At 42.8% G+C, this 26,563-nt stretch overlaps 1 protein-coding gene across 2 annotated transcripts in view; it reads right to left on the bottom strand.

Annotated features, from left to right (window-relative positions):
* Positions 1 to 294: 294 nt before the first annotated feature.
* The window catches only part of KLHL6 (kelch like family member 6), a 601,696-nt gene continuing 575,427 nt past the window's right edge, over positions 295 to 26,563 (bottom strand). Inside the window, exons 7-8 of one of the 2 annotated variants that reach the window (XM_085634932.1) lie at positions 12,888 to 12,951; positions 1,368 to 2,182 (exon numbers count right to left, since the gene is read on the bottom strand). In XM_085634932.1, coding sequence (XP_085491058.1) covers positions 2,071 to 2,182; positions 12,888 to 12,951 — 176 coding nt within the window. In that variant the 3' untranslated portion in view covers positions 1,368 to 2,070. Of the gene's footprint in view, positions 2,183 to 12,887; positions 12,952 to 26,563 lie in introns of both variants that reach the window. The other variant, XM_085634931.1, reaches the window with a different exon arrangement.

The raw sequence follows: 26,563 nt of genomic DNA, 5'->3' as shown, positions 1-26,563 counted from the left end.
TTTAACATTACATAATGGGCCTTTGATGGCTCGGGTCCTGCATACAGCAAGATTTAGGCACCAGGCTTTGCTATGGCCAAAACTTACCTTGTTGAAATTGTGCCCTCGTGTAGTATATACAAAGGACACATGCAGTAGGCACATTTATTGTGTTAGCGTGTGTGTGGGGGTTCTAAGGTGAGTGAGGGCTCCTTTCCCTGCCAGTCTGCAGCTTCAGTAGCTCACTTGTGGATGTGTGCCATTTCAATAATAATGACCCTTTGTATTGCAACAAAACAAATGAGTCAAATAAAATCCAACTAAATGATACACCTTTATTAACTTCCAGAGAACTAAAAGTTGGATTTAAAATCCTCAAGTATTATGTCATAGCACTCACTACACATCAGCTGGCCTATTTGTGTGTGATGGGAGGAAGGTAGTTGTACAGAAAGACCTGAACTTGCGAATCAAAGTCAGTTTAACATTTTAGCAATTTCTCTGCAGAATATACTGCAAATACATTGTTTCGTTTCACTTTATTTCATGGAGGAGGTGGCATACATATCACCCGGGTTCACCCGGGTCCACAAGTCTTTCTGTGTTCTCATAGTAGGCTCATTCATTCCACCTATGAGGACAGTGCTTGTTTAGGCAAGCAGATGCTTGCTTTTTCTGAGGGGCCATGATGTGGAGTAAGCGAACATTCCTACTTTACATTGTCTGTTACCATTGGACGGTGCACAATGAAGACTTTATCAAGATTTCATGCCAACTAAGGGCCTCCGTCCGAATGTCCTGTTACAATACTGGCGGTCGAAGGGAAACCTGCGGGGAATTTTGCTCCGCTTCCAACAAGCTCAAGGAGCCCGTCGGGGTGGAGGGCGGATCGTAATCCCCAAAGTGGAGGCGGTGCCTGCTCAGGCACTACCTTGGAGATTATGATGCACGTTTCTGACAGCCTTTCTATGGTCACCATAGAAAGGCTGTCGGAAACGGACTGTGGAGGCCCCTAGCAGGGCCCCGTCTCCCCACGGCCTCCACTTTGAGGCCTGGGGGGCACCTGTGATGCCCCCCAAACATCCATGCATCATATGACAGGCACCGCATGGTGCTTGGCACAAGGTGCTCAGATGTTTGAAATCTTCAATTTTTCTATTGCAGCTTGTGCTGCTGCCCTTTTGTGGCCGTCGCACGAGCTGCATTGGAAAAATGGATGTTTCCGACTGCCCATAGGGCGGGCAGGTGGATTTCATCCCACTACGGTGCTGGTTGGACGCTCGTCCAGCCGACATCGTAATAGGCCTCTAAGTGTTGGAATATGCAGTGCAGATGCTGGGATACTGGAGTCTTTCATGTTGTCATGCTATTTCTTTTTTACAGTATTATTGTTTACGATTCTTTTTTTTTATTGCATTACCATTTGACACCGGTTTCTTCTGCAATATGTAGCATTCTTTTTGCCTTTTTGTCCTCTGAATGTTTACGAGATCTTCACTCTCCCAGGATCATGCCTTCCTGGACATGGGGAGGATGCAACAGTTGGGACTCATGAACCTATAATTTTCTCTGATGATAGACTTCGTACAAAAAATGTAGACGTATTTTCATGGCGAGAATTCTACATTGTGCAACCTCATCTATTTAATTTGTCTTTTTTGTATCTCGCATCCAGGTATACTGGTTCAAACCATAAAAATAAATATATCCGTGCAGACCTGAGGATAGACTTCTGGACTTTGCATTTCTGTGTTCAGTTACAACTGTCCATCGTTTGTCAAGTTCAAAAACACTTTTGGTAGAACGTTATAAAATGAAATGACTTTTCGTGCATTTGAATAACCACATAAGATGGCAGTCACTGGCAGTGGCAGGAGGAGTCTGTCTCCTGCCTATCAACATCAGACAGACACTGCGCCTGGGATGATCCGCCGGATGTGTGTGTATGACTTTCTGATAGTGACGCTGCCATGGTGGGAAACGCCTCTGGGTAGGACGCACTCCTCAGTCAGTTTCCGACTCTCTGGGTCCCAGCACAACACTGTAGCAATGACCTCGTTTTTCTCGTCCCTCCCACCCGTGATGAAGAGCTTATTGCTGCATGCCGCGATCCCACAGCTGGCCCGCTCGTGGCTGAAATGTGTCACTAAGCACCACGTGTCTTCGACAGGGCTGTATGAGTAGAGAGCCTTCATGGCACCACCTGAAAAACAACACAGGAAGAAGAAAGTCAGGAGCGTCCCCCACCACAACCAATGCACACCTTCACACTAATGCATTATCGGCAAGGGCGTACATGACGTTATGATCAGTTACGCTTATCTGTTTTTGATTTTGAGATCCTTGCTTTAGATAGGATTAGATTAATTCTTTTATTTGAAGCCATTTTCTTTTTCCTATGTTTATTTAAGTTTCATTTAGTTTTTCTGTTGGGGAGTTCAGTAATATTTTATTAGTTCTGTTTGGCTTCCAAATCTTTAGCTATGCTTAGTTTACTTTTCGTGTATTCATTCGTAGTTTGGAACAGTTTAGTTTGGCCAGATTTAATTTAGCAATGTGAAGATGTGTTTGACAAGATAGAAACGTTTAGGGTGAAATCCCTGCTTTCACAAGACTCAGGGCCCGATTCACAGAACTAACTTAAGACAAAATCCTAAACTTACTACTTTTGGTATTCACAGAAGTTAGGATTTTGTCTTAAGTTTGTCTTAAGACTGTCTTAAGACTGTCTTAAGTCTGTCTTAAGTCTGTCTTAAGTCTGTCTTAAGTTTGTCCTAAGTTTGTCTTAAGTCTGTCTTAAGTCTGTCTTAAGTTTGTCTTAAAACAAACTTAAGACAAAATCCTAACTTCTGTGAATACCAAAAGTAGTAAGTTTAGCATTTTGTCTTAAGTCAGTTCTGTGAATCGGCCCCTCAGTCTTATGGAAATTCCTACCACTTCCTTTCCTTGTTGAGGTGCACTTCGGAAAGTTCCAAAAATACTTTAAAATACACCTTTTCCCTAAGCGTACTATCTCTCCATAAGCCTTCTTTTAGCTTCTGATCACAGGTAGGCAGTTATTGATTAGGTGAGGTCTGTAATGATGAAAGGGACAAAAACTGTGTCGGAACTTCAGAGGCTATGTTGTTAACATACAGCAGTATAGGGTGTTTCTATCAACGCTTCTTTTCCACCTATTTGTTTATTTCGTACATCGTTCCCAGCAATGTCTTGGTTAAAACTGCACATATGGGGCCCAATTCACATGGGCAATCTGAGACAAAGTCTAACTTTACGACTTTTGGTATTCACAGAGGTCGTTTACGAGTTGTATCTTTATGTCAGCAGTTGGGCCGTAATCTCCGGCTCTGGCCATACTCCGGCCATACTCTTCGTCTTGGGCCGTAATCTCAGCACCCAGGCCGGAATCTCTGGCTCGGGCCAGATGAAGAGTAATCAATGGGCCAGAACTCAATTTTTACAAAAAGGAACATTAGGAACATGAGATAAATGGTAGAAAATCAGTTTGGGCAGGGAAAATGGTGTGGACGGACACTGCACCACATCCCAGAAAAGTTGCTCCTTTGCATCATGGTACCTGCAGTCCACAATTTGTGCTCCCCTCAGTGTTGGCTGAACTGTTACAGCAATGTTTGGTGTAACACTACAGTCAACACTGAGTGTGGTTTAACACTAAAGTGAACAATGAGGGGAGTGCAAATTGTGGTCTGCATGTACCATGATGCAAAGGAGCAAACATTTCTGGGATGTGATGCAGTGTCTGACCACAAATGTTTCCCTGGCCAAACTGAATTTCATGACCTCCTCTACCATTTATCTCACATTCTTAATGTTTCTTTTTGTAAAAATTGTGTTCCAGCCCATTGATTACACTTCATCCAGCCCGAGCTGGAATTCCGGCACGAGCCAGAGATTATGGCTTGAGCCGGAGATTCCGGAACGAATGCGGATGTAAAGATGCAACTCGTAATTGACCTCTGTAAATAGCAAAAGTCATACACTTAAAGGTTTGTGTCAGATTGCCTTTGAGAATTGGGTCCATGGTGTATAGGCTATTGAACAGAATAGGGACAGGAAACAGGAATCGAGCCTGGGAGCATTTGTGGATGGAGTTCTCACACACAAACATGTGTAGCCTTGATAGCGATATTAAAAGTGTATTTGGATTTGGGGTTGTGCTGCAAAGAAACATACATATTGTAATTTTTGATATTGAGATTTTTTGTTAGCATGTCACAAAATAAATCTGACACTCACAAGTTGGAAAGAATAATTCTACAGGTGAATAGTCTAACCGTAATCTTTGACCTGCATGAACAACAATATAGCAATATAGCATCCACAGTGTTATGAAATTATATGAAAAACACTTACACTTAACATGAAACAACACTGAATGGGGCAGGAGGAGGCAGACTGCATTGTTAAAATTGCATTAGAAGATATAATTTGACACTTCAGCCTCCTTCAGAAAGCTACAGGGTGGGAAGTCATGGATACCTTGGTGATCCATCATGAGACAGTACCTTGTACTGCTTGAGTTCCATCTGAAGCATGATGATGTGCATTGGTCAGCGGATGTAACAAAGTCACTTCAGTCATCCCCATAGAACTTCCATGTATTCCCCAACTGCTTCCTCATGCACAGATATCTAGGTCTTTCCCTACCAGTACCCAGAGTCACATAGAATAAATCTCTTGCTCGCAGTATTTGCAATCTTTTCAGTAGGTCTGGTATATTACTAGGAAATGGATTCACCTCTCTGGTGTTTTCATGTTTTTTTAATTTAAAAATATATATTTTTATAAAGAATCGAATCACAACCGCTGTTACAGGGTTAGCCTAGAATAAGTAGTAGTCGTTTTTACATTGGTGTTTATATAGCTAGCCCCTTCTGTCTGTAGTTTGAGAGCGAGAGAAAAGCAAGAAGAAAAGGAAAGAAAGATTAGTGGTGAAAACAAAGAGGTATAGGACAGGCACAGAGAGAGAAACAGTCACTGTACATTACTTTTGGCATCAGCTATACAGTATACAATACATCTGACACACTTTCAGGATGTTTGAGTCCGCATGCAGGCCTAACCGGGCTTTAGTAGGGAACAACGCTTTGGGTCGATGGCCTATACGTTGTTTGGGCATCCTAGAGGTTTATGGGGGTTCATATGAGTCTAGGTAGGTGTCCAGAGCTTCCCACATCCCTCTGGAGGATGATTTCCAGGGTGAGTACTGTAGCGCAATATTGTCCGCTCCTCTGAGATGCATGACCCAGTTCATTCAGCCTTTGTAGCTAGTCTTGCTTGTGTCTTTCCAGTTGGTTAGGACCATTTTCACAGCTGCTGTCAGTAAAAGGTCCAGTAGGTCCTTATCTTGTTCAGTTCTCAATTTTGTGCGCAAAAATTGCCAAGGTGATGGTGGAGAATTCCATTGCTAGTGTGCACTCAAACATATTGTTAATGAAACAAAAGATTTCCCCCCAAAATACCTTGAGTGTTTCGCATTGGAAGATAAGGTGTGCTAGGTCCCCCATCCCCTTGTTACAGTTCCAGCAGATTGCGTCCTCCCTGAGTCCTAATGAGAATAGTCGCGCTGGGGTCCAAAATGCCTTGTAAAGCAGCCAAAATTTAGTTTGTGCTAGTACTGGGGTAATCTTATTACACGAGGCCGAGGAGAAATAGTGTTGCCCATTCCTGTTCGTTGAGTGGAGTTTTAGATTGTTTATCCCAGAATGTTGTTTTGGGGCACAGGAGTTTGTAGAGCTGCGAGACTTGGTGTCCTAGTTGGTTAATATTTGACACATATTGGAAGGTTGCAGGTTGGGGGGTAGATAGTTAAATTTTTGACAAGGCCACTCTTATTTTCAAAAACTTATAAAGTTCGATGTTGTTTAGGTGATGTCTTGATTTGAGGTCTGAGAATGTAATGGGGTACTCCCCATTTTTCAGTTGGTACGGGTAGTTAATACCTTTCTCTATCCAGGTATCGAAGGTAAGACTTTTCCCTCCATCTTCTTGTCTACTTTTAGAAGTGCGATTTTTGTGTTATTAAAGATAGGTTTGGATGAGTGGGGATATGTATTTGCTGTTAGTAGGGCCAGTGAACTCAGATTGCTCAAGATGGCCTTCTCTACCTGAAGCCGGAGTTGGCGATTTAACATCGAAGTTTTATCAGACCCCGAGAACAAAAAAAAGATTGAGGAGGCCATAACTGACTACCTAAGCCATAACAATTCCCCGGAGACTAGCGTCAACACACTCTGGGATGCCCTAAAAGCAACTGTCAGAGGCACAATAATTGGAATTAGGTCAAAAATAAACAATAATACAAACCTGAGATTGAACCAACTCGAGCAGGAGATCAAGAGCTTAGAATCAGCCCATGCAAACGCTACACAGGACAACAAGCTCCTAGCAAGATTAACACAAAACAAATATGAATATAACAAAATCCTGAGTGAGAGAGCAGGGTTGTGGTTTAACAAGAGCAAAGCCCTTAATCTATGCGAAGCCAACAAAGCAGGGAAACTTCTTGCCTCCTACCTAAAACACAAACGCAACCAGTTTGTGGTATCATCTATCACAGACTCAAACAACAAAACCCTCACAAGACACAAAGACATCCTCAAGACATTCCAAGAGTTCTTTTCAGAGCTCTACAAAACCGACCAGAACCTCAACCAAGAAGACTGTACAAAATACCTTGACAGAATCGGGCTTCCGAAGCTAAGCATTGAAGACACAATCAGGTTAGGTCAGGAAATTAGCTCCACTGAAATTGAAATGGCAGTCAAGTCACTGAAAAAAAATAAAGCCCCAGGACCAGACAGGTACACAGCAGATTTCTACAAGACCTTCATAAACCAGCTCAAACCAATCATGAAAAAGGTCTATAACCAGGCTGCAGCTAAGGGGGAAGTTCCTCAATCCATGTCAGAAGCTAATATAATAGTCATCCCAAAGGAGGGTAAAGACCACCTATCACCAAAAAACTACAGACCCATATCCCTCATCAATGTGGACTGTAAAATCTATGCCAAGATCTTGGCAGTTAGACTAAATACGGTTCTCCCCAAAATAATAAGTAACTCCCTTGTCGGTTTCCCGCGCAACCAATTGTCTATGGACAACACCCGACTTCTCTGCCACATATTAGAATAAGTGTCCACTAAACCAGAACCGGCAGTAGCTATAGCATTAGATGCCGAGAAGGCCTTTGATAAAGTCTCCTGGGCCTTCCTAGAGCGCTGCATGCAATCCTTCAACTTGGGGGAGAGATTCATACGGATGACTATGGCCCTATATCGTGCTCTATCAGCCCGTGTTATAGTTAATGTCACACTTTCTGAACCCTTTACACTGCAACAAGGAACCAGACTGTGATGCCCACTATCGCCAGCGCAATTCTTACTGGCCCTTGAACCCCTCATCCAGGATATACAGCTAAACACTAGCATAAAAGGGGTCGATATCAATGGCGTCGAAATAAAATTAGCCGCCTATGCAGACGATATACTGATTGTGACGGAACAGCAGAAGTCCTCAATTGGAGCACTGATGACCACAATAGCAGAATACTCCAGCCTATCAGGGTATAAGCTAAATAAGGACAAATCTGAATGTAAACCACTAAACATTCACTGCACGAAAGACACTCAAGGGGACTCGGGGTTGACCTGACAGACGGGGCATATTAAATACCTAGGCATATATTTCGGTAGCGACCTAATAAACACACTACACCACAATGGGAAGACACTACTAAAAAAAATTAAGAAACTTCTGGACTCTTGGTCCCCAAAAATTTATAACGTGGTGGGGAAGAATCAAAACCATCAAAATGATGATCACCCCAATGATTAACTATCTGATTAGTATGCTCCCACTCCTACTCACAGACGATTTCCACCGGAAAGTCGATATCATGTTCACCAAATTCCTCTGGCACGGAAAGAAGGCAAGGATAAGCATTAGAAAACTAAGATTGGATAAAACCCAAGGAGGGGTAAACCTAGCAGACTTTAGGTTGTTCCAACTAGCCTTTCTAGCAAAACAGGGCTCATACTGGGTTTCCACGCCGGCCGACTACATACCAGTATGTTTTCAATTTTTTTTATTTAACTACTAGTTTCAAGTTTAATAATTGTTTATTTAGACGATCAAAAACAGTGTAGTGCAATATTTTTTAAATTAAGACAATGAATAAAAGGCATAAAAACTCCATATGTAGCACTATTCGTAAAAGACTTTAACGCCAGAAGTGGGGAATGACATGGTAAATGTAGACAAATATATAAAATAATCCCCGCCTGTTTTGACAGCATGCAAAAAAGGGACAAAAAAGACTTCATGACTAACACAGACAGTTCATAAATGGATGTAAGCTGTGATTAGGATAAAACCTAAGGTCACATTAGCATGTATTGTGACAATACAAACGGGTGCCTGAGAGTATTCCACTGAGTGCAGAAGTCTGCAAAACCAGCCAGGTTTGGTCGTATGTGCTGGGCCCTACGCAATTGTCTGCAACCTTGTCACACCTTGTGGTGCGTGGGGATTTGTTATGGCTTTCCTCCAGGTGGCAGAGCTAGTCCTGCAGTTTGTAAAGTGTTGCATGCTGTAAGTGACCTGAGGGAGCATTTGTTAATAGCGGGGGGGTGAGCGTGATCTTAGTATGCAGCTTGTTACAAGTAAAAATTCTTATTCATAACGCAAGAATAAACCTGGGGTGGTTAAAAAAAAACACGAGTTGGGCTTAAAGTGCTGGTGTCAGAGAAAGTACCTTGTGCTAGGGTGTGAAAAAGCAGTCTGATTGATGTAGCAGTGGTGCAAAGCAAAACTGACCTGTTTTGGATCAGATGCCAGGCTACGGGGAGGCATCGAAAAGGTAGGATAGGTGAGATTCAGCACAGGTTCAACAGGAAGTGATGGGCACGTGCGGTTTGTGAGCCTGACTAGCTGACTGAGGTCATCTAGCAGCCTACTCTTGATAATCTTCACTAATAAAAGCAAGAATCTTGCACCCTGGCACATCACCCTACAGTCCTGAAGTGGTTGGAGGTGGACCTGAGTTTCTTAACATTTTATCTACTTTGTCCAAGAATGTTATTACTCTGGCAATTGCTTGAGGGTGTGCGTCATTCAAAAAAAAGTCAACAGCTGCCTGTATTGTTCGAATCACTCGTTTAACCAATTGATGACAAAGTAATCTTCAGAGGTTGTCGATTGGCGTGGGGCAGATACAGAAGCAAATGAGGACGAAGGAATCTTTTTCAGTCTTTGATTAGTGTGGGGCAGATGGGATAAAGTTTCTTGGTTCTGTCCACAGAGGCAGCAATTATTGCTGGGAGGGCGGATTGATCATGGCGGAAGAAGGAAGGTCTAACAAGGAGAATCTGCGCATTCGGATAGAGCAGAGCTTGATTTTGTAATACATGGAGAATGCGTCTATGATGCATTTTTGAACTCCTCTTTTAACATAGCTCCCTAATACAAGGTCTGCAATACTTTCTACCCTTAAGAGTCCGATGGTCCTGCACTAAGGAATCTTCATGGACTGCTTTATTTATAACTAGTTTAAAACGCTGGTGAGGAAGATTTTGGTTCCAGTAGGTTGCTGCGTTTTTGAGCTCCAAGGCGTCAGAAAGGGCAAGCTCCAGGGGTTTTGAGGTGCTAATGTGTTCTGTGATGATACTTCCATCCGGACTAGATTCTTCAGAGTTCCAACTTTTGCAGCACATACTGAATGCAGGTATTTGAGGAGGCTGATTTTCTATGCTAAATATTGACTACTCAGCATACATTCCAATCTGATCTGGGCTGCGGAGCTATGGTGAGGGAGCTTAAACAATGATCTAAAAGAAGAACTCTGGGCCATGTTGAAGAATGTGCCCAATTTCCCTGGGATAGCTTCCAAGCCATAACCCAGTGTGGGAATATGTTTGGCTGTTACTATCCCCAGTAGGAGGTCCAAGGTAGGTTGTTTTGTTGCGAGGGCAAATTTTAGTGATGCAACTTTGGGCTTTAGTGAGTTGAAATCTGTTAAGTGTCCTCCCTTATCATCCAGCCAGAATCCCAGATATTTGTAATTTGATGCTACAGTCAGGCGGTGATTCCATATGCCGTTTCTTTTCTTTTTCCAGATGAAAATTACGATGTTCGTTTTAGCGTAATTCACCTTCATTCCATTGGTGCTTCTGTAAAGAGTCAATCAGCATTTGCAGACCTTTCGCTGTTTGGGTTAAGAGGACAACATCGTCGGCATAGAGCAAGGAAGTGATAGGGCGATTCACTCATTTTGGGGCATCACTGATTATCGAGTCCAGGGTAGGTGACAGATTACACAAGTAGATTGAAAGGGATGGGGCTAAAGCACCCCAGCTTGATGCCTTGTTATTTTTTTTTATGTTGTTAGAAACTGAACAATTATTGGCCATTTTTACCCTGGCCAAAGTTTCGGAATAGAGCAATTGAATACCCTGAAGTAAGTGGTTAGGAATATCCTAGGCTCTGAGTTTTGACCAGAGTAACTGGCCGTTAATGTGGTCGAAGCCTTCCTGTAGTCTAAAAAGCAGCAATAAAGGAGCTGTTTTTTTCATGATCTGCTTTGCCACGATCATCCTGATGGCCACAAGATTGTCTGTGGTACCCTACATGGGCCGAAAGCCAGTTTGGTTGATGGGGATACGTTTTTTCAAGTTAGCCCATGCATCCAAGTCTTCTAGTAGTAGAGAGGCGAACTATTTGGCTTCGACATCCAGGAGAGCTATAAGGCGCTATCTCTCAGGGCTCGCCACCAAGCCTTTATTGTAGATGGGATGCAAAATTTACCCTTGCCAGGACAAGGTGACAGAGTTGGTAATGAGGCAGATTCTGAACAACCTTTTCATCAGTCAAGATCAGAACTCAACGTCTTGTTTATAAACCGAGGCAAGGATGCTGCTAGGTCCCAGAGCACCATCAGCTTTACGTTTCGTGATCAGAGTAGCTATTCTTTTGGCCGTGAAAGCCAGCAAATATTGGTAGCTTTGTTCATCAGTTGACTCAGATCTTCTCTGTGCCTCATTACAGTAGGGATGACAGGTTGGCAGGTTGAGACTGCCTGGTTTGCTTTTATAAAAGGTGCTGATGTGCATAGCCCCACTTTCAGCTGTGACATTGTTTCCATTTAGTTTGATTGTTTCAGTTTCTCTCTTTAAGCATTAATGATAATCCAGAACACCTTAGAATGTTTTGTTTGGCAGGCCATGAGGAGTTCTAGCTGAAGTGCTTCCTCACATCCCTGTTTTGACTCCCACATTTATTTTGTAATACCTCCGAAGAGTGTGGATTTTATGAGAGTAAACGATGCTGGATCCAGATTTGAGTGATCTGATCTTTTTATTCAATGAGCTTTTCAAGATTTTAAGATCTTTTGTAAACCAAGGTCGTGACAGAGTGGGTCCTGAGAGACTAGATCCTGGGAGCACAGTTCGAGTGCTGACAAGGGCGGAGGGAAACTGCTGCACAAAGGGTTTCCATTCATACAATGTTTGCCACAGTGGAAGACTCCGGTTAGTTTTATTAGTTTTCCATGACGAGTATTTCACAGCAACATTTGAGGACCATTTAACTTGTTTTCAGTTTTGGCACGACCTCTAGAGTAACTAGATCCAGCAGACCTTAGGGTATTGTGTACCTTATATCAATGGTCTATAGTCATGCTCTGAGGCATATGGTCGCTTTCACAGCGTAGAATTGTGGAAAAGGACTTGACTGCCTTGATCAATGAGATCAAACAGAAAGTGTAGTCTAACACCGCAGATCATTTCTTAGAGAAATGTGTGAATTTGGTTGGCTGGTCCCCAAGATATCGCCGTTCAGAGTCTGCAGTGACATTCCCTCTAAAGCAGCTGTCAGATTCTGTCCTGTGACATCGGTTCTTTGTGAGATTATAACCTGCTCTGGGATCACCCACCTGGAGTCTGCTATTTTGCTCGAGGGATTTTGAAATAGGGTTTGAAGCAAGTTTAGATTAAAGTCTTTGGTGAAGATGAGATGGTCTTTGTGATGGATGGCCCTGATATCCACAATCAGGAGCCTTAGTTCCTTGACTTGCTGCTTCCTCCCAGGGGCTGCTGCATGAATATATACATTTAGCAGGATTAGCCTGTTCATTGAGGCATTCTGATTCCAGTTCTTGAGTTCCACATATAAGAAATTTTGATGACCGGTGGGATGGGCTGAGGCCATAAAGTCCCATCATGATGATAAGAAAATATATAGACTATCCATTGCGTGGCCCTTGGCAAATTGTCTCGAACAGGATTGATGAATTCCTAGTAGCCATTTTGTGGGGTTTCCGCCTCTCGCCACGATTCCTGGATGCATATGATGTCATATGCTGTTAAACAAAAGACTTGGCATACAGGTCTGTTGGGATGTTCTCAAGGACAGCCATGTTCCAGGCTAATGTGCTTAGGCTCTTCCTACAAGTTTTGGGATGAGGTAGTGTGCTTTTTAAATGAAAGTCAATTTGATGTTGAGGGACCAGCCAGGGTGGCAGTCAGCCAACCTCAATCCTCATGCAGATTTTCTAATGGGGTATAGCGAGCCTGCAGGGGTTAGAGGACATTTTTTACAAGTAGGCTACAACAGAATTCCACATCTAAAGCATGTAAAGGGTACACTCATGGACATCGGCCTTGGTGAACTATGGAATGCCCAGGTACAGGCTGGAGCTTTTTACAAATCACTTATTAAAATTACATACTGGCAACAAAGAGATATTCGTAGACATAGTCAATCGAGCCATGGTTCTCTAACAAATGCTTTTCTTACAGTTAAGGACCCCTTTAAGCAGGAGGACTTCCTGGATGAAATAGATCCACCTCTAGCCAGGTGTCTCTACTTGCAGTTCCGCTATGGAACTTTACCTCTCCGGGCCTTTACTGCCAAGTGGGTGCATGCACCACGGGTCAATGAGCTGCAATGCCCAGCCTGTGGGGAACAAACAGAAATTATTGAGCACATAATATTTTTGGTTCAACCTATGTGTCCTTAAGGAGGAGTTGGATAATCTTGCTATGTCGGAATCTGGGGGTTAGGGAACACAAGGAAGCACTCAGGATTCTGAGGTATGATCTATGCAGGCTGTCAATCTTTGCTCTCGCTCGTTTTCTAATGAGTGTGTGAAAATTAAGGTACAGGCTGAGTATCTCTTATGCAAACTGCTCTAGTGGTAAACAGTAGTACGTCAACTGGCACAATCATTTGGAAATTAGATGACTATTACTTATTTTATAATAGAGGATAACCTTTAGAGTTATATTTCTTAACTTTTAGCAGATGATTAACCTAGTTACTGTACAGATCATTAAGTACATCTAGTTACAGGATAGCTGGATATGCAGTCATGACAACGATTACCTCCAGCCACGGAACTATCACAAACTTCTTGGCATATTGTATAAATTTTACATGTAGGAATCTGCCTAATAGCATAGAGACATAGGTTGCTTCATTGACTATACTATTGCACAGAATTTGATACATTTAAGAATGCTTAACTCAATTGTTTTAATGTATGTTTTATCTTTTGTGCTTTTATGGCTCACAGCTGAAATAAAGTTTATAAAGTAAAGTTTATTGATTCTACCTGTTTGATTGTGGGCAGAGGTGGTTAATGCTTGCCTATTGCTGGTGGCACAAAAGTACAGTGGACCAATTGCATTTTTGAGCATGTTTGAGGTTCTTGATGAGGTGCATTGCCTGCAGGGACTTTTGGGTTTGTCATGGTCAAAGGACGGCTTACAGAGGACGCGCTCAGGGTCTTGTTAAATAAGGGCTTGAGGATACCAGGGCTTTCGGGTAATGTTATGATGATCCCCGTTCTTCAAGAATACTTCGATATTCACAAATTGTGCTAACTGCTGAGGGAGTGGTCTAAGTGAAAGCAGTTGCTTCCTTCTGGGGGAATATGGTTGAAGGGATAAATTGTACGCTCCCTATGTTGCTGGAGTTTAGGTGGCAGAGATTTGGATGAGAGGCCAGAAGTTTGACAATGTTGCCCTGGTTCAGTATATCGTTGAAACTTTGAGAAGTATATTCCGGGTATAAGATTGTTATAAGTGCTCTGGGTTCTTGGGATAAATGGTTTTGAGCTAAAGCTAAAGCACAGCCTTTGATTGATCAAAGGTTCTGATGGGACAAGCCATTGCTCATTGGTGGCATTGCCTCTGAAGTGGCAAATGAAGGCATAGCTAATAGCACTGATGGAATGGTCGCCCTCCTTAATGGTTGGGGAGGGGAAGTAGGGGCAGATAGTTCTACAACTGCCTTGCTTGATGGAAGAGCACATCCATGCCAGAAATGTTGGACCAGGTGAGCCTATGGCGCAACTATAGCTAATATATTGGCCTTTAGCACAGCAGAATGATGAGCTTCAACTGCTTCCTGAAGTGTTGTTGAGCTGCCAAAGAGTGGATTAACTATTCCATTTTCTCTTCTCAACGAATTTGCAGGTGAGGTAGTTTTCGCGTGGGTTTCATTCGCTATGGGGTGGAAAAAGTTTTTAATCTTGTGATAGCATGGAGATCTTATTTCATTCGAGAGGGGCATCATAACCTCATGTTGAGTGCACCTGCATATATTCAATTGTTGTAATAACGTGAAGTGTTAGAATTGTGAAATGTTATTAACATGGGAACATGATGTGTTTTAGGCCATTGAAAAGTAACATGGAGAATCAACGTAGAAAATGAATGTAACTAACAGAAAACATTAGCGTGAAGAACTTGTGTTGTGCAACTTACAATATACACGTACCTGATGTGCTTATTAATCATGCTATTTTATACGTAGGTAAATATATTAGTTGAAATTTCATTAATGTTAAGTGAATTCATAAAGTTATATGATGCTTTATTATGTTAGCTGAATCTAGTAGGCCTGAATTGCTAGTCCCTGAAACTCTCTCCTTAGAGTTAACAATTTGGATATCCTTATTGCTGTGGAATTCGTTTTTTTACTCTTTGTGTCGCAGGTGAAAGAAGTGCTCTCACTAGATACAATAATGTCTTTGTTTTAGTAGTTAGGCCAGGAGAGAAGAAGTTACAATTGCGTGGCGTGAGGAAGGTCATTGTGCTCCACACGGAGAAGGCCTGGGAACCAAGGACAGTGTGTATACAGGAAAACGCACCATTGTCCCATAGAAAAATTCCTTCAGGATTGTGCCCTGGGTGGATGGCGTAATCCGAGGTGCACCTTGGGAGTGCCATCTGAGAATAATTGTATGTTGGAATTAGGGACAGCGTGCCACTTCTTCTTTGCTTTCAGAGAGAGAAAGCCATATGCAAATCATTATTTCACCCTGCTACCCATGGAAATAGTGCAGCCCGAACTGCCTAGCCAGGTCCTCCCTGGACCGAGCACACATCCAGGGACTGGTTTTGGGGTATCACTCCTCATCACCCAGACTAGCTTGAATGTAATTGCATAGGGAGCATGTGACCCACGTTGGGGCATACCTTTCCCACTTAGGGGGTCTACAGCAACAAAAATGATGATTGAGGAAATGCTGAACATTGTCAAACAATCACCCCCAGTAATGACATCTGGGCCTAAATCCATTGTTTTTTTTTTGTTGCTGACCATGCCATTCCAGTTTGGACACAGCCATATGCAAATCAGTCTTGACCCTGCTCCCCAAGGGAACAGTCCAGCCGGAACTTACAGGCCAGGTCCTCCCTAGACCGGAAACAAGCATTCTGGGACCGGTTTCGGGGTATCACCCCTCATCAGCCAGGCTAGCTTGAATCCAATGGCATAGTGAGCATGGGACCCATGTCTGGGCATACTCTTCCCACTTAGGGCGACAATAGCAACACAAAATGATGATGGAGGGAATGCTGAACATTGTCAAACATTCACTGCCAGTAAAGAGATCTGAAACTAAATCCATTGTTTTTTTATTCACCATGCTATTCCAGTTTGAACTTATCCATATGCAAATCATTATTTTACCCTACTGCCCATGGGAACAGTCCAGCCCAAACTGCCCGGCCAGGTCCTCCCTGGACCAGAAGCACACATCCTGGGACTGGTTTTGGGGTATCACCCCTCATCTTTCAGGCTAGATTAAACGTACTGGCATAAGGGAGTATGGGACCCATGTCTGGGTATACCCGTCCCACTTAGGGGGACTACAGTAACACAAAATGATGATTGAGGGAATGCTGAACAATCACCCCCAGTAATGAAACCTGAGCCTAAATCCATCGTTTTTTTAGCTTGTCATTTCAGTTTGGGTGCAGCCATGTGCAAATCAGTCTAGACCCTGCTCCCCATGGGAACAGTCCAGCTCGAACCTCAAGGCTAGGTCCTCCCTAGACAGGAAGCATGCATCCTGGGACCGGTTTCAGGGTATCACCCCACATCAGCCAGGCTAGCTTGAATCCAATGGCATAGTGAGCATTGGAACCATGTCTGGCAAAACCTTTCTCACTTAAGGGGACTACTACAGCCGAAATGATGATGGAGGGAATGCTGAACATTGTCAAACATTCACCCCAGAAGTATGGGCCTAAATCCACTGTTTCTTTTGCTCACCATGCCATTCCAGTTTGGACCCAGCCATATGCAAATCATTATTTAACCCTGCTCCCCATGGGAACAGTCCAGCCCAAACTTCCAGGCGACGTCCTCCCTGGACTGGAAGCATGCATCCTGTGACCCTCATCAGTCAAGCTAACTTGAATCCAATAGCATAGTTAGCATGGTACCCATGTCTGGCCATACCCTTCCCACGTGGATGGCTATAGCAACACAAAAAGATGATGGGCAGAATGCTGAACATTATCAAACATTCACCCCCAGGACAGAGATCTGGCCCTAAATCCATAATATTTTTTGCTCACAATCTCTTCCACTTGGGGTGACCATAGCAGGTCGGGAGCAGGAAAACTGCTCGTGCTCACTGAGAGCAGACTTTTCATCTATTTTCTTGCCTGCTGTCAAGAGGGCAGGAAAACAGATGAAAAGAAAAAATTGCTCACACCCCCAGGGAGCAGCTACAGGAGCAATGCCGGCTCACACAGGAGGCGGGGAGCTGCGAGGGACCGCATGGGCATTCAGTTTTCCCCATGGCCCCCAACATTGCACACTGGGTGTCCTGGGTGAGGCCATGGCACCCAGAATGAAGTGGTCAGGCCCTGGGGGATGGTGTACCAGGGCCAATATTGGCCTATCCCCTTTTAGTAATTTGGTGGGCCCCGGGGCATGGGATCCACAGGCCCGTGACTGGCCCAGGGAGGGGGGGCTGTTCACCCCCCTCCTGGGTTTCGTGCATATAGGGGATGGCCCACATGGCCTTGCCTGCTGCTAGGCCCTGCAGTCAATCCCACACTGAGCATGGCCGAAGGTCACGAGAGGCGTGGGTGCCTGCAGGGGTTGGCTGCAGGACTTAGCCGCAGTCATATAGTGGAGTGGAGTGTCGTAGAGAGGAGTGGAGTGGCATCTTGTGTGTCATACAGTGTACTACAATGGGGTATAGTGGATGGGCATGTAGTGAAGTAGAGTGTTACAGAGTGGCATATACTGTAGTACAGTCTTGTAGAGTGGAGTTGCATGCTGTGGAGTAGAGTGTCGAACACTGGAGCGGTTTAGAGCGGACTTTGATACAGTGAAGAAGAGTGGGAAACAGTGTAGTAGAGGGAAGTATAGTGGAGTGGAGAAAACTATAGTGGGGTAGAGCAGAGTAGAGCAAAGTGTAATAGAGTGGCATGGCATGGAGTGCAGTAGAGTGGAGTGGCATAGTATACTGTTGAGTAAAATGTTGTAATTTGGAGTATGGTGTTGTACAGTACAGTGGAGTGGCATATTGTAAAGTATTGGAAAGTGTAGACTACAGGAGAGTAGAATTGCATACAGTATAGTACAGTTTTCTAGAGTGGAGTGAAGTACAGTACAGTGTTGTAGAATGTGCTAGAGTGGATTGGCATACAGACTTATACAGTAGAACGGCAAGACTGGAGTGCCGTACAGTGGAGTACTGGAGTGTAGCTGAGGGGAGTACAGTGGAATACTGTGCCATGGAGTACAGTGGAGTAAAGTGGGGTGCAGTGGCATACAAAGAGTTGCATACTGTGTGGTATACTGGACAAGAGTACTGTAGAGTGGCTTAGAGTGGAGTAGAGTGTTGTACAGGGGCATACAGCAATACAGTATAGTGCAGTGAGGTATAGTTTGTTGGAGAGTTCCATTCAGTGTAATAGATTGTTGTAGAGTAGAGTTGCATAAAGTAAAGTAGAGTGTCGTACAGTGGAGCTACGTAGAGTTGATAGTTCAACAGTGGCATAGAGGGCAGTATAGTTTCATCCAGTAGAGTAAAGTGGAGTACAGTCAAGGGGAGTGGTGTACCTTAGTGTGGAATAAATTATATTAGAGTGTTTAGGTGTGTCGTAGAGTAGAGTGCCATGGAGTGAAGTAAAGAGCAGTCGCATAGCATTGGGTCAAGCAAACTGTTATAAATTGGAGTGGTGTATCATATAGTAGAGTGGAATGCTGTGTTATTAAGTATTCAACAGTGCTGTATAGTGGAATAGAGTGTTGCACAATGGAGGGTATAGCACAGAGTGGAGAGCAGAGTTGTAAATTGGAGTGTAAGGGATTAGAGTGTAGTAGAATGTTGTATAGTGCCATAAGGCAGATTTTAGAGAGCAGAGTTATATAGAGTGAAGGAGAATGCCGCAGAGTGAGGTGTCATAGAGTGGAGTGGCATACTCTATAGTGGCATGCAGTGGAGTACTGTACAGTGGAGTATCAGTCACTGTAATACCATTCAGTGTATTACAGTGCAGGGGAATAGAAGGCAGTGATGTTTATAAGAGTGGAGTGGCATAGAGTGGAATAGGATACACTGCAGTGTCATACAGTGGAGTGGCATACAGCTGGACGGCATAGAGTGGAGTGGCGTACAGTGGAATAGCGGATAGTTGAATAGGACACAATGGAGTGACTTATGGAGCTCAATGTCACGGTACTTCGATGGGCAGTACATTCGCCCCAAGTGTAGTGGGATAATACGTCAGTGATTTTGAACGACAAGGGATACAGAACCCCAACAACCCCTTCCTGACACGGATGAAATTCTGGCGCAGATACATAGATGACATTCTAATGATCTGGGAAGACACCCAAGAAGCTCTACAAGAATTTCTGGCATGGATGAACACAAGAGATGAGTGTCTCAAGTTCACATATTCATCAGATAACAGAAAAATAGACTTCCTTGACGTCACGATTTTCTCTGAAAACAATACATTACAAACCAAAACCTTCTATACGCCAACAGCAAGAAACAGTATTTTATCTTACAACAGTTTCCACCCCCGACCTTTGAGGGAAAACATACCCTAGAGTCAGTTTCTACGACTGAAACGAAACTGCAGCAAGCTGACAGATTACAAGACCCAAGCTAAAGCTCTAGAACATAAGCTAGAACTAAGGAATTACCCGATGAAGATGATAAAGAAGTGCCAAAAAAGAGCAAGGAATCAGCCCAGAGAAAGTCTACTGGAATCTATTCCACGAGAAGAACCAGCAGACTTGTTGACATGTGTCACAACATACTGCACATCCACAAACACTGTAAAGAAAATAATAAACAGAAACTGGAGAATTCTGACGTCTAATAATCTGAATTGGCCTAAACCACGCTTCGCCAATAAGCGAACACAAAACATCAAGGACCTTCTTGTATATACAAGACCAGTTCCTACTACAAATAAAGGAACATTGACAACACTTTGGAATCTAAACCCAATTGTAGGACACCACCCTTGTGGTTCCTGTTCAGTTTGTAAACTCACTAAAACAACTAAAACACTACAACTTTTACCCAATCTCACATGGACGTTACGTCATCACACAAACTGCAATACAACACATGTAATTTACATGATTGTATGTCCATGTGGCCTTAAATACATAGGAATGACGTGCCGAAAAGTGAAACTTCGAATTTGTGAACACAGGAGCAACATAACTTGCAAACGAATAACAACCAAGATGAGCAAACACTATATTGAGCATAATCATGACCCCGATGACCTTAAATGGGTAATTCTTGAGACCTTACAAACAAAATCACACAATGCAGAGAAGATTCTTTTCGAGAAAGAACAACGTTGGATTTACCGCCTCTACACAGATACAGGAGGAATGAACGATAATATCCCGTGGCATGTATTATCATGAACCATAAGGTCCTGAAGAAGAATCATGATTGACCATATATGAGTTTCTTAAATAAAACCCCCAACAGAACCCCAAGTAATAGACCAACCATTATTGCTCTATTTTCTTTATTGTTCTGTTTTTCACATGCAACCCAATAGAGAACCAGGGAGATTATCACAAATGAAGACCAATAATATTCTGAATTTAAATGAAAATCTTTATTGAAATGGAGTATAACTCACTTCTCATGTTCACCAAACCCATTATTATTATTTTTCCGCTTCAAAAACAAACAACATCGTAAGTCTACATTCATTTTTAATTCTGAAACGGATGAAAGAATTGTTTACCGCGTTGTAGTCTTTTCACCACTAACATAGAACATTGTGCCAATAAACTATGCCAACAAACACTAGCAATAGTCCTTTTTCCCTTTCTATCATTACCGGGGATACAAACGAACCTTGACCGGCCCCCGCGTCACTCGGAGCACCGTGTCCAGAGCCAGCACAAGTGAATCACTGTGTAGGAACCGGTGAGAAATACGAACTAACTTTTCAGTAGACCTTCCTGCCGTCACCTACGTCTCAAGTAAGATACCTTTAACATATATCTTTCTTCCCAGAATAGAATCGGTATTCTGAGGCCCACCGGTGACTCCATGAAGTTTTCATTTTAACGCTCACAAGGTAAAAGCCAACGCTAAACTGTTTTTTACCACGGGCACACTCTCTTTGCTAATAATGCATCGCGCATATTTTTGAGTCTTCAATACCTCAATTCCTTTGCTGCACGCAAACTCCAGACTCATTTTTAACCACACACGCTAATCGAGTCCCTCGGAGTAACGGGTTCCTTCCAGGGTATAATGTTTTGTTTTCAGAATGTACAACAGACAGCATACATGCACTCCATGACCTTCCTTCGTAACTAAGACATAAAGAATCAGGGTACATGTTCGCTAAGTGGGACAGCGCATTCACCATACCTGCTACTGCCCCACTATCTAGAGCAATTGACTATCATGTTAATGAGAGAATTTTTAGCACTAGCCTCAGACGCTAATTTCAACATAGCGTGATGTACACTCCTGTAAACTTGAACCAATCCGCAATGTTTTTCCCAATCTTTTTGTATTTGTATTTATATTTATATTTATTCACACGCATAACTTATGCTAGGAACTCACTCCCAATGTGGTAAATTGAGTAATTCTGTTTCAGCAGTCTCCTCCTGAAACTACTAAATGTATTAAGTTTCATGTACAACTGCACTTTTCTCATTTTTGTTTCCAGGTACAGATACTATTGGTCTGACCTTATGACTCAAGAGTGGTGAGTACACCTCTCACTGCAGAGCCCAAAGGGGCCCGCACACTTAACTTCGGTCCTGACGAAAGCCCCTAGAATATACAGAGGGCTGAAACATGTTGACCCTAAACAGTGCGCTAGATCAGTAACTCGGTCTTAGAAACGCACAATACTTATTTTAACCTCCCACATCACTGCCTCCCTAATAAATCATTGAGGATACAAGTGATATAGGGATTTTAATTATTTCACAAGAGCACAAGCACTTTTTTTACCCTTATTTCTGACCACTGTTGACAGTACCAGCGGGTCTTCCTCCAGATGGAGGTCAGCATTTTTACAAAGAAAAAGACCCAATGATGATGCTGAAACAGTACACAAAGGCGGAGAATCAAAATATACCGCCATCGACCTGTGTACATGTATGAGGGTTTTTTACGATGGACACTATTGAAAGACCCTGGTTACACAGGACAAGTGGTCCATTCTCCACCCCCTTTGATTTATAACTAAACATTGGAAGCCGGATGGACCATAGCTTCTTTTTCCCTCCCCTTTGATTATTACGTGACTTATGGAGCAACAGCATCCAATGGAATAGAGTACAATAGAGTGGGGTACGGAGGAATAGCATACACTGGAGTAGGGTAGAGTGGAGCAACATACAGTATTGTGGCATACAGTGTAATAGCATACAGTGTAGTGTCGCACACTGGAGTGGCATACAGTAGAATACCATAGAGTGGAGTGTCATACAGTTGAATAGTGTAAAGTGGAATAGCGTATAGTAGAGGAGTGTAGAGTGCATAGACCTACAGTGTAGTGTGATATACTGGAGTAGCGTGCAGTGTAGTAGGGAACAGTAGAATAATATACAGTGGAGCACCGTAGATTGGAGTGGTGCCCAATGCAATAGCGTACACCTGAGTGACAGAGTGGAGTGGCTTAATTGGAGTTGTGTAGAGTAGAGTAGCATACAGTGGAGTGACATACATTGGAATGGAGCAGACTGCAGTGACATACAGTGAAGTGGGGTAGAGCATACAACTGGAGTGCTGTCCAATGAAATACTGTACAATGTAGTGGGGTAGAGCAGAGTGGTGCACCCTGGATTGTACTGGAGAGGCAAACAGTGGAATACCAGAGGGTGGAGTGTCATATAGTGGAGTGGTGTAGAGTGGAGTAGCATATAGTGGAGTGGCGTAGACTGCAAGAACCTACAGTATAGTGCTGGATACTGGATTAGCATACAGTGTAGTGGGGAAGACTGGAATAGTATACAGTGGAGTACCGTGGACTGGAGTGGCATCCAATGGGATAGTGTAGAACTGAGTGATGTAGAGTGGAGTGGCGTATACTGGAGTAGCGTACAGTCCAGTGGCATTCTGTGAAATAGCATACTGTGAACTGTCAGAGTGCAATGGCATACAGTGGAATAGCATAGAGTGAAGAGGCTTACAGTCGAGAGGCATAGAGTGGGATAGAGTTTAAAGCAGTATCATACATTAGAGTAGTGTACAGTAGTAGCATATACTGGAGTGGGGTAGAGTGGAATATAATACAGTGGAGTTACATGGAGTGGACTGTTGTCCAATGGAACAACGTAGAATGGAGTAGTGTATAGTGGAGTGGTGTATAATGGAGTGGGGTAGAGTGGAGTACTGTTCAGTGAAGTGTCTACAGTGGAATAGGGAATGTAAGCTGGAATAGATTAGAGTGGAGTGGCATTCAGTGTAGTGGCATAGAGTGGAATAGCATATAGTGGAGTTGTGTACAGTGGAGTGGAGTACAATGGAGGGGTGTAGACAGCAGTGGCGTACAGTGGAGTAGTGTAGACTGCAAAGGTGTACAATGGTTGGAGTAGAGTGGAATAACAGAAAGTTGAGTGGCATACAGTGGAGTTGTGTACAGTGTATTATTATACAGTGGAGCAGTGGTGTACAGTGAAGTGGAGTAGAGTGGAATAAAATACAGTGGATTGGCATTGCGTGAAGTTGTGTACACTGTAATAGCATAGAGTGGAGTGGCGCAGAGTGGAGAGAGTAACAGGGAATAGCGATGAGTGTAGTACAGTGGAGTGGCATACAGTGGACTGGTGTAGACTGAAGTAGTGTACAGTAGATTAGGGTAGAGTGCAATAGCATACAGTAGAGTAGCATAGAGTGGAATCGAGTCCAATACAATAGTGTATAAGGGTGTGAGGTAGAGTAGAGAGTTGTATACTGCAGTGATGGTGTACACCGCAGTGGTGTAGAATGGAGTCGCGTACAGTGGAGTGGCATACAGTGAAATAACGTACACTTGAGTGGCAAACTGTAGATTAGCATAAATTGGAGTGGTGTAGACTGGAATAGCGTATACTGGAGTAGCGTACAGTGGAGTGGTGTACAGTGGAATGGTGTAGACTGTAGCGGTATACAGTGGAGTGGGGTAGAGAGGATTAGCACACAATGGAGTTGCATAAAGTGTAATAGCACAGAATGGAGTGGGGTACAGTGAAGTGGCACAGAGTGGAGTGGCGCACACTGTAGTGGCGTACAGTGGAATACCGTAGAGGGCAGTGTTATATATTGGAGTGGCGTACACTGGAATGGTATATACTATATATTTTTATATGTATAGATATATCAATGTATGTGTATATATGTAAATTCACTGAAAAAACCATAGGTTTCAGGCCTGATATAGTTAGGAATTAGCATTTAAAAAACCTTAGAAATTCACTGAAAAAACAATAGGTTTTAGGGGTGTTATAGTTAGCTGGACATTTCACTCGAACAAAACCATTTAAATTCCTCCGATATAGTTAGTTGTACTAAATACATCTCGCGCGCCCGCAATCCACTGCTGATGATGTCACATATTACATCATTCATGACATGGTCAGTGACATCACTGATGACATCTCAAATGACATCACTGATGACATCATCCAGTGAATGTGGTTTAGTTCATTATTTAAATATGTATTATATATATAGCAATTTGCATTGAAGAATGAGTGGATATATAAATATAAATATCTGGATGGAGGATTTAGTAGCAGTGTGATTGACTGTTTACTTGACTAATTTATAGTGTCTCACAAAATATATTGGATAGTGACTAAACTGTGTGAATATCTGTATCACTTTGTCAGTTGTTGTGTAAACTGCTGCACCAGTTGGTTACTAGCTGCGTGAAAGTCTATATTAGTTATTGATTAGTTAACTGAGTATTTGTATGGGAGAGTGAATGCGTGTGTTGTTTGGTGGGGGGTGTGTGACTGCCCAAAGATGTGTGAATAGTTGATTCAGTAGGTATATGAAGTTAAAACTACATGTTACAACGGTTGTTTGGGTGAGTGAATATCTTTATGGGTGTGGCAATGAGCCAATATATGTCTCAATGGTACATGTCCAACAAACTAGAAAAATAAAAGCCAGTGTATGTGTCAGTTATTGTACATACATTCAGGTGAGGACAAGACTCGTCGTTACAGAGGCGAGCCCGCACCCATACTAGGTGGGTCCGTTCCAGTGGTCGGGTCGTCTTTCCTTCACCTATGAGGCCTCCGGTCCTACTTTTCTGAGGTGGAATCACTCTACAAGAACCCTGAATTAGGGACTTGTGCTAATTTTGGCGTAGATCCCATCCCTTAACTGACCGACAGAGGTCACTATATATTTAGATCTACCTCCGGTCCTGAAGAAGTGTCGCTCTATCTCGGAGCAGTGAAGACACGAAACATGTTGACCCCAGTCAACTATAGGCTACCCAGATACCTTGACTCATTGCAGTAGCCCCACTGTTTTTACTTAGTCCCAGCCCCGACACCCCTATTAAAGAATCAACTGGGCCAGGGCCTATTTTAATCACCTTTCTACACAAACTAGGAGCCATTGACTTCCTTCACTCACACACACTCTTCACATATGGTGTTCTCAGATCAGAAGATCTCCGCTAAAGATGCCACCAGGCCCGTTGGACATTGCAGCGCCGGTCCGACGAGGCGCCCCCAATGATGATGCATGACACCCTAACAGGTGTGTGAGGGCATTAAGATCTGAAATACAGATCTCCCCCCGAGACCACAAAATTGCAGGCAGTTAGTGATCCTCATCAACTTGGCCTTAAGAGAGGAACTGTTTCCTTTTGGTGAATCAGTTGTTGTATAGAAATAAGAATACATAAGAGTCAGTGATTGTACGAGGGACTGTATGGATAACTGTATACTTGTAATAGTGTTTTTATAACACACTAAGTATGAGTTATTATCTATATGAATAGATGAAGTGGTGTTTTTATAAGTTTATAGCTAAGTAAAAGTAAGTATGATCCATTGTTTGCATAAGTGAGTAGGATGACTTCATAAGTGATTAGGATGTGTGCAGGTGTGTAATGTCGATATAGGTGTATAAGTTTATTTGATACTGTTCTATTGATCATTGACAGCATGTATGAGTGAATCTATAGGTAAGTGATTAGATGTGTGTATAGATCTAGGAATCACTGAGTGGGTGTTTAGAAACTTGTATTGGTGTGTCAATGGTTTTAAATCTGGCACTCTGCATTTTACAGTGAGTGATGAAAGGTTATACTAGTGTATGATGAGGTGTCTGTGATTGTCACGTGGATGATGTCATCAGTGATTTCATCAGTGATGTCATTTGAGATGTCATCAGTGATGTCACTGACCATGTCATGAATGATGCAATATGTGACATCATCAGCAGTGGATTGCGGGCGCGTGAGATGTAGTTAGTACAACTAACTATATCGGAGGAATTTCAATGGTTTTGTGTAATGTCCAGCTAACTATAACACCCCTAAAACCTATTATTTTTTCAGTGAATTTATAAGGTTTTTTTAAATGCTAATTCCTAACAATATCAGGCCTGAAACCTATGTGTTTTTCCGTGAATTTCAAAGGTTTTTTAAATGCTAATTCCTAACTATATCAGGCCTGAAACCTATGTTTTTTTCAGTGAATTTCAAAGGTTTTTTAAATGTTAATTCCTAACTATATCAGGCCTGAAACCTATGTTTTTTTCAGTGAATTTCAAAGGTTTTGTAAATGACAA

The sequence above is a fragment of the Triturus cristatus genome, chromosome 11, assembly GCF_964204655.1.
Source record: "Triturus cristatus chromosome 11, aTriCri1.1, whole genome shotgun sequence".
Lineage (NCBI taxonomy): Eukaryota > Metazoa > Chordata > Amphibia > Caudata > Salamandridae > Triturus > Triturus cristatus.
Note: the sequence above shows the minus strand (reverse complement) of the source record. Positions and strands in the feature narration are given on the sequence as shown.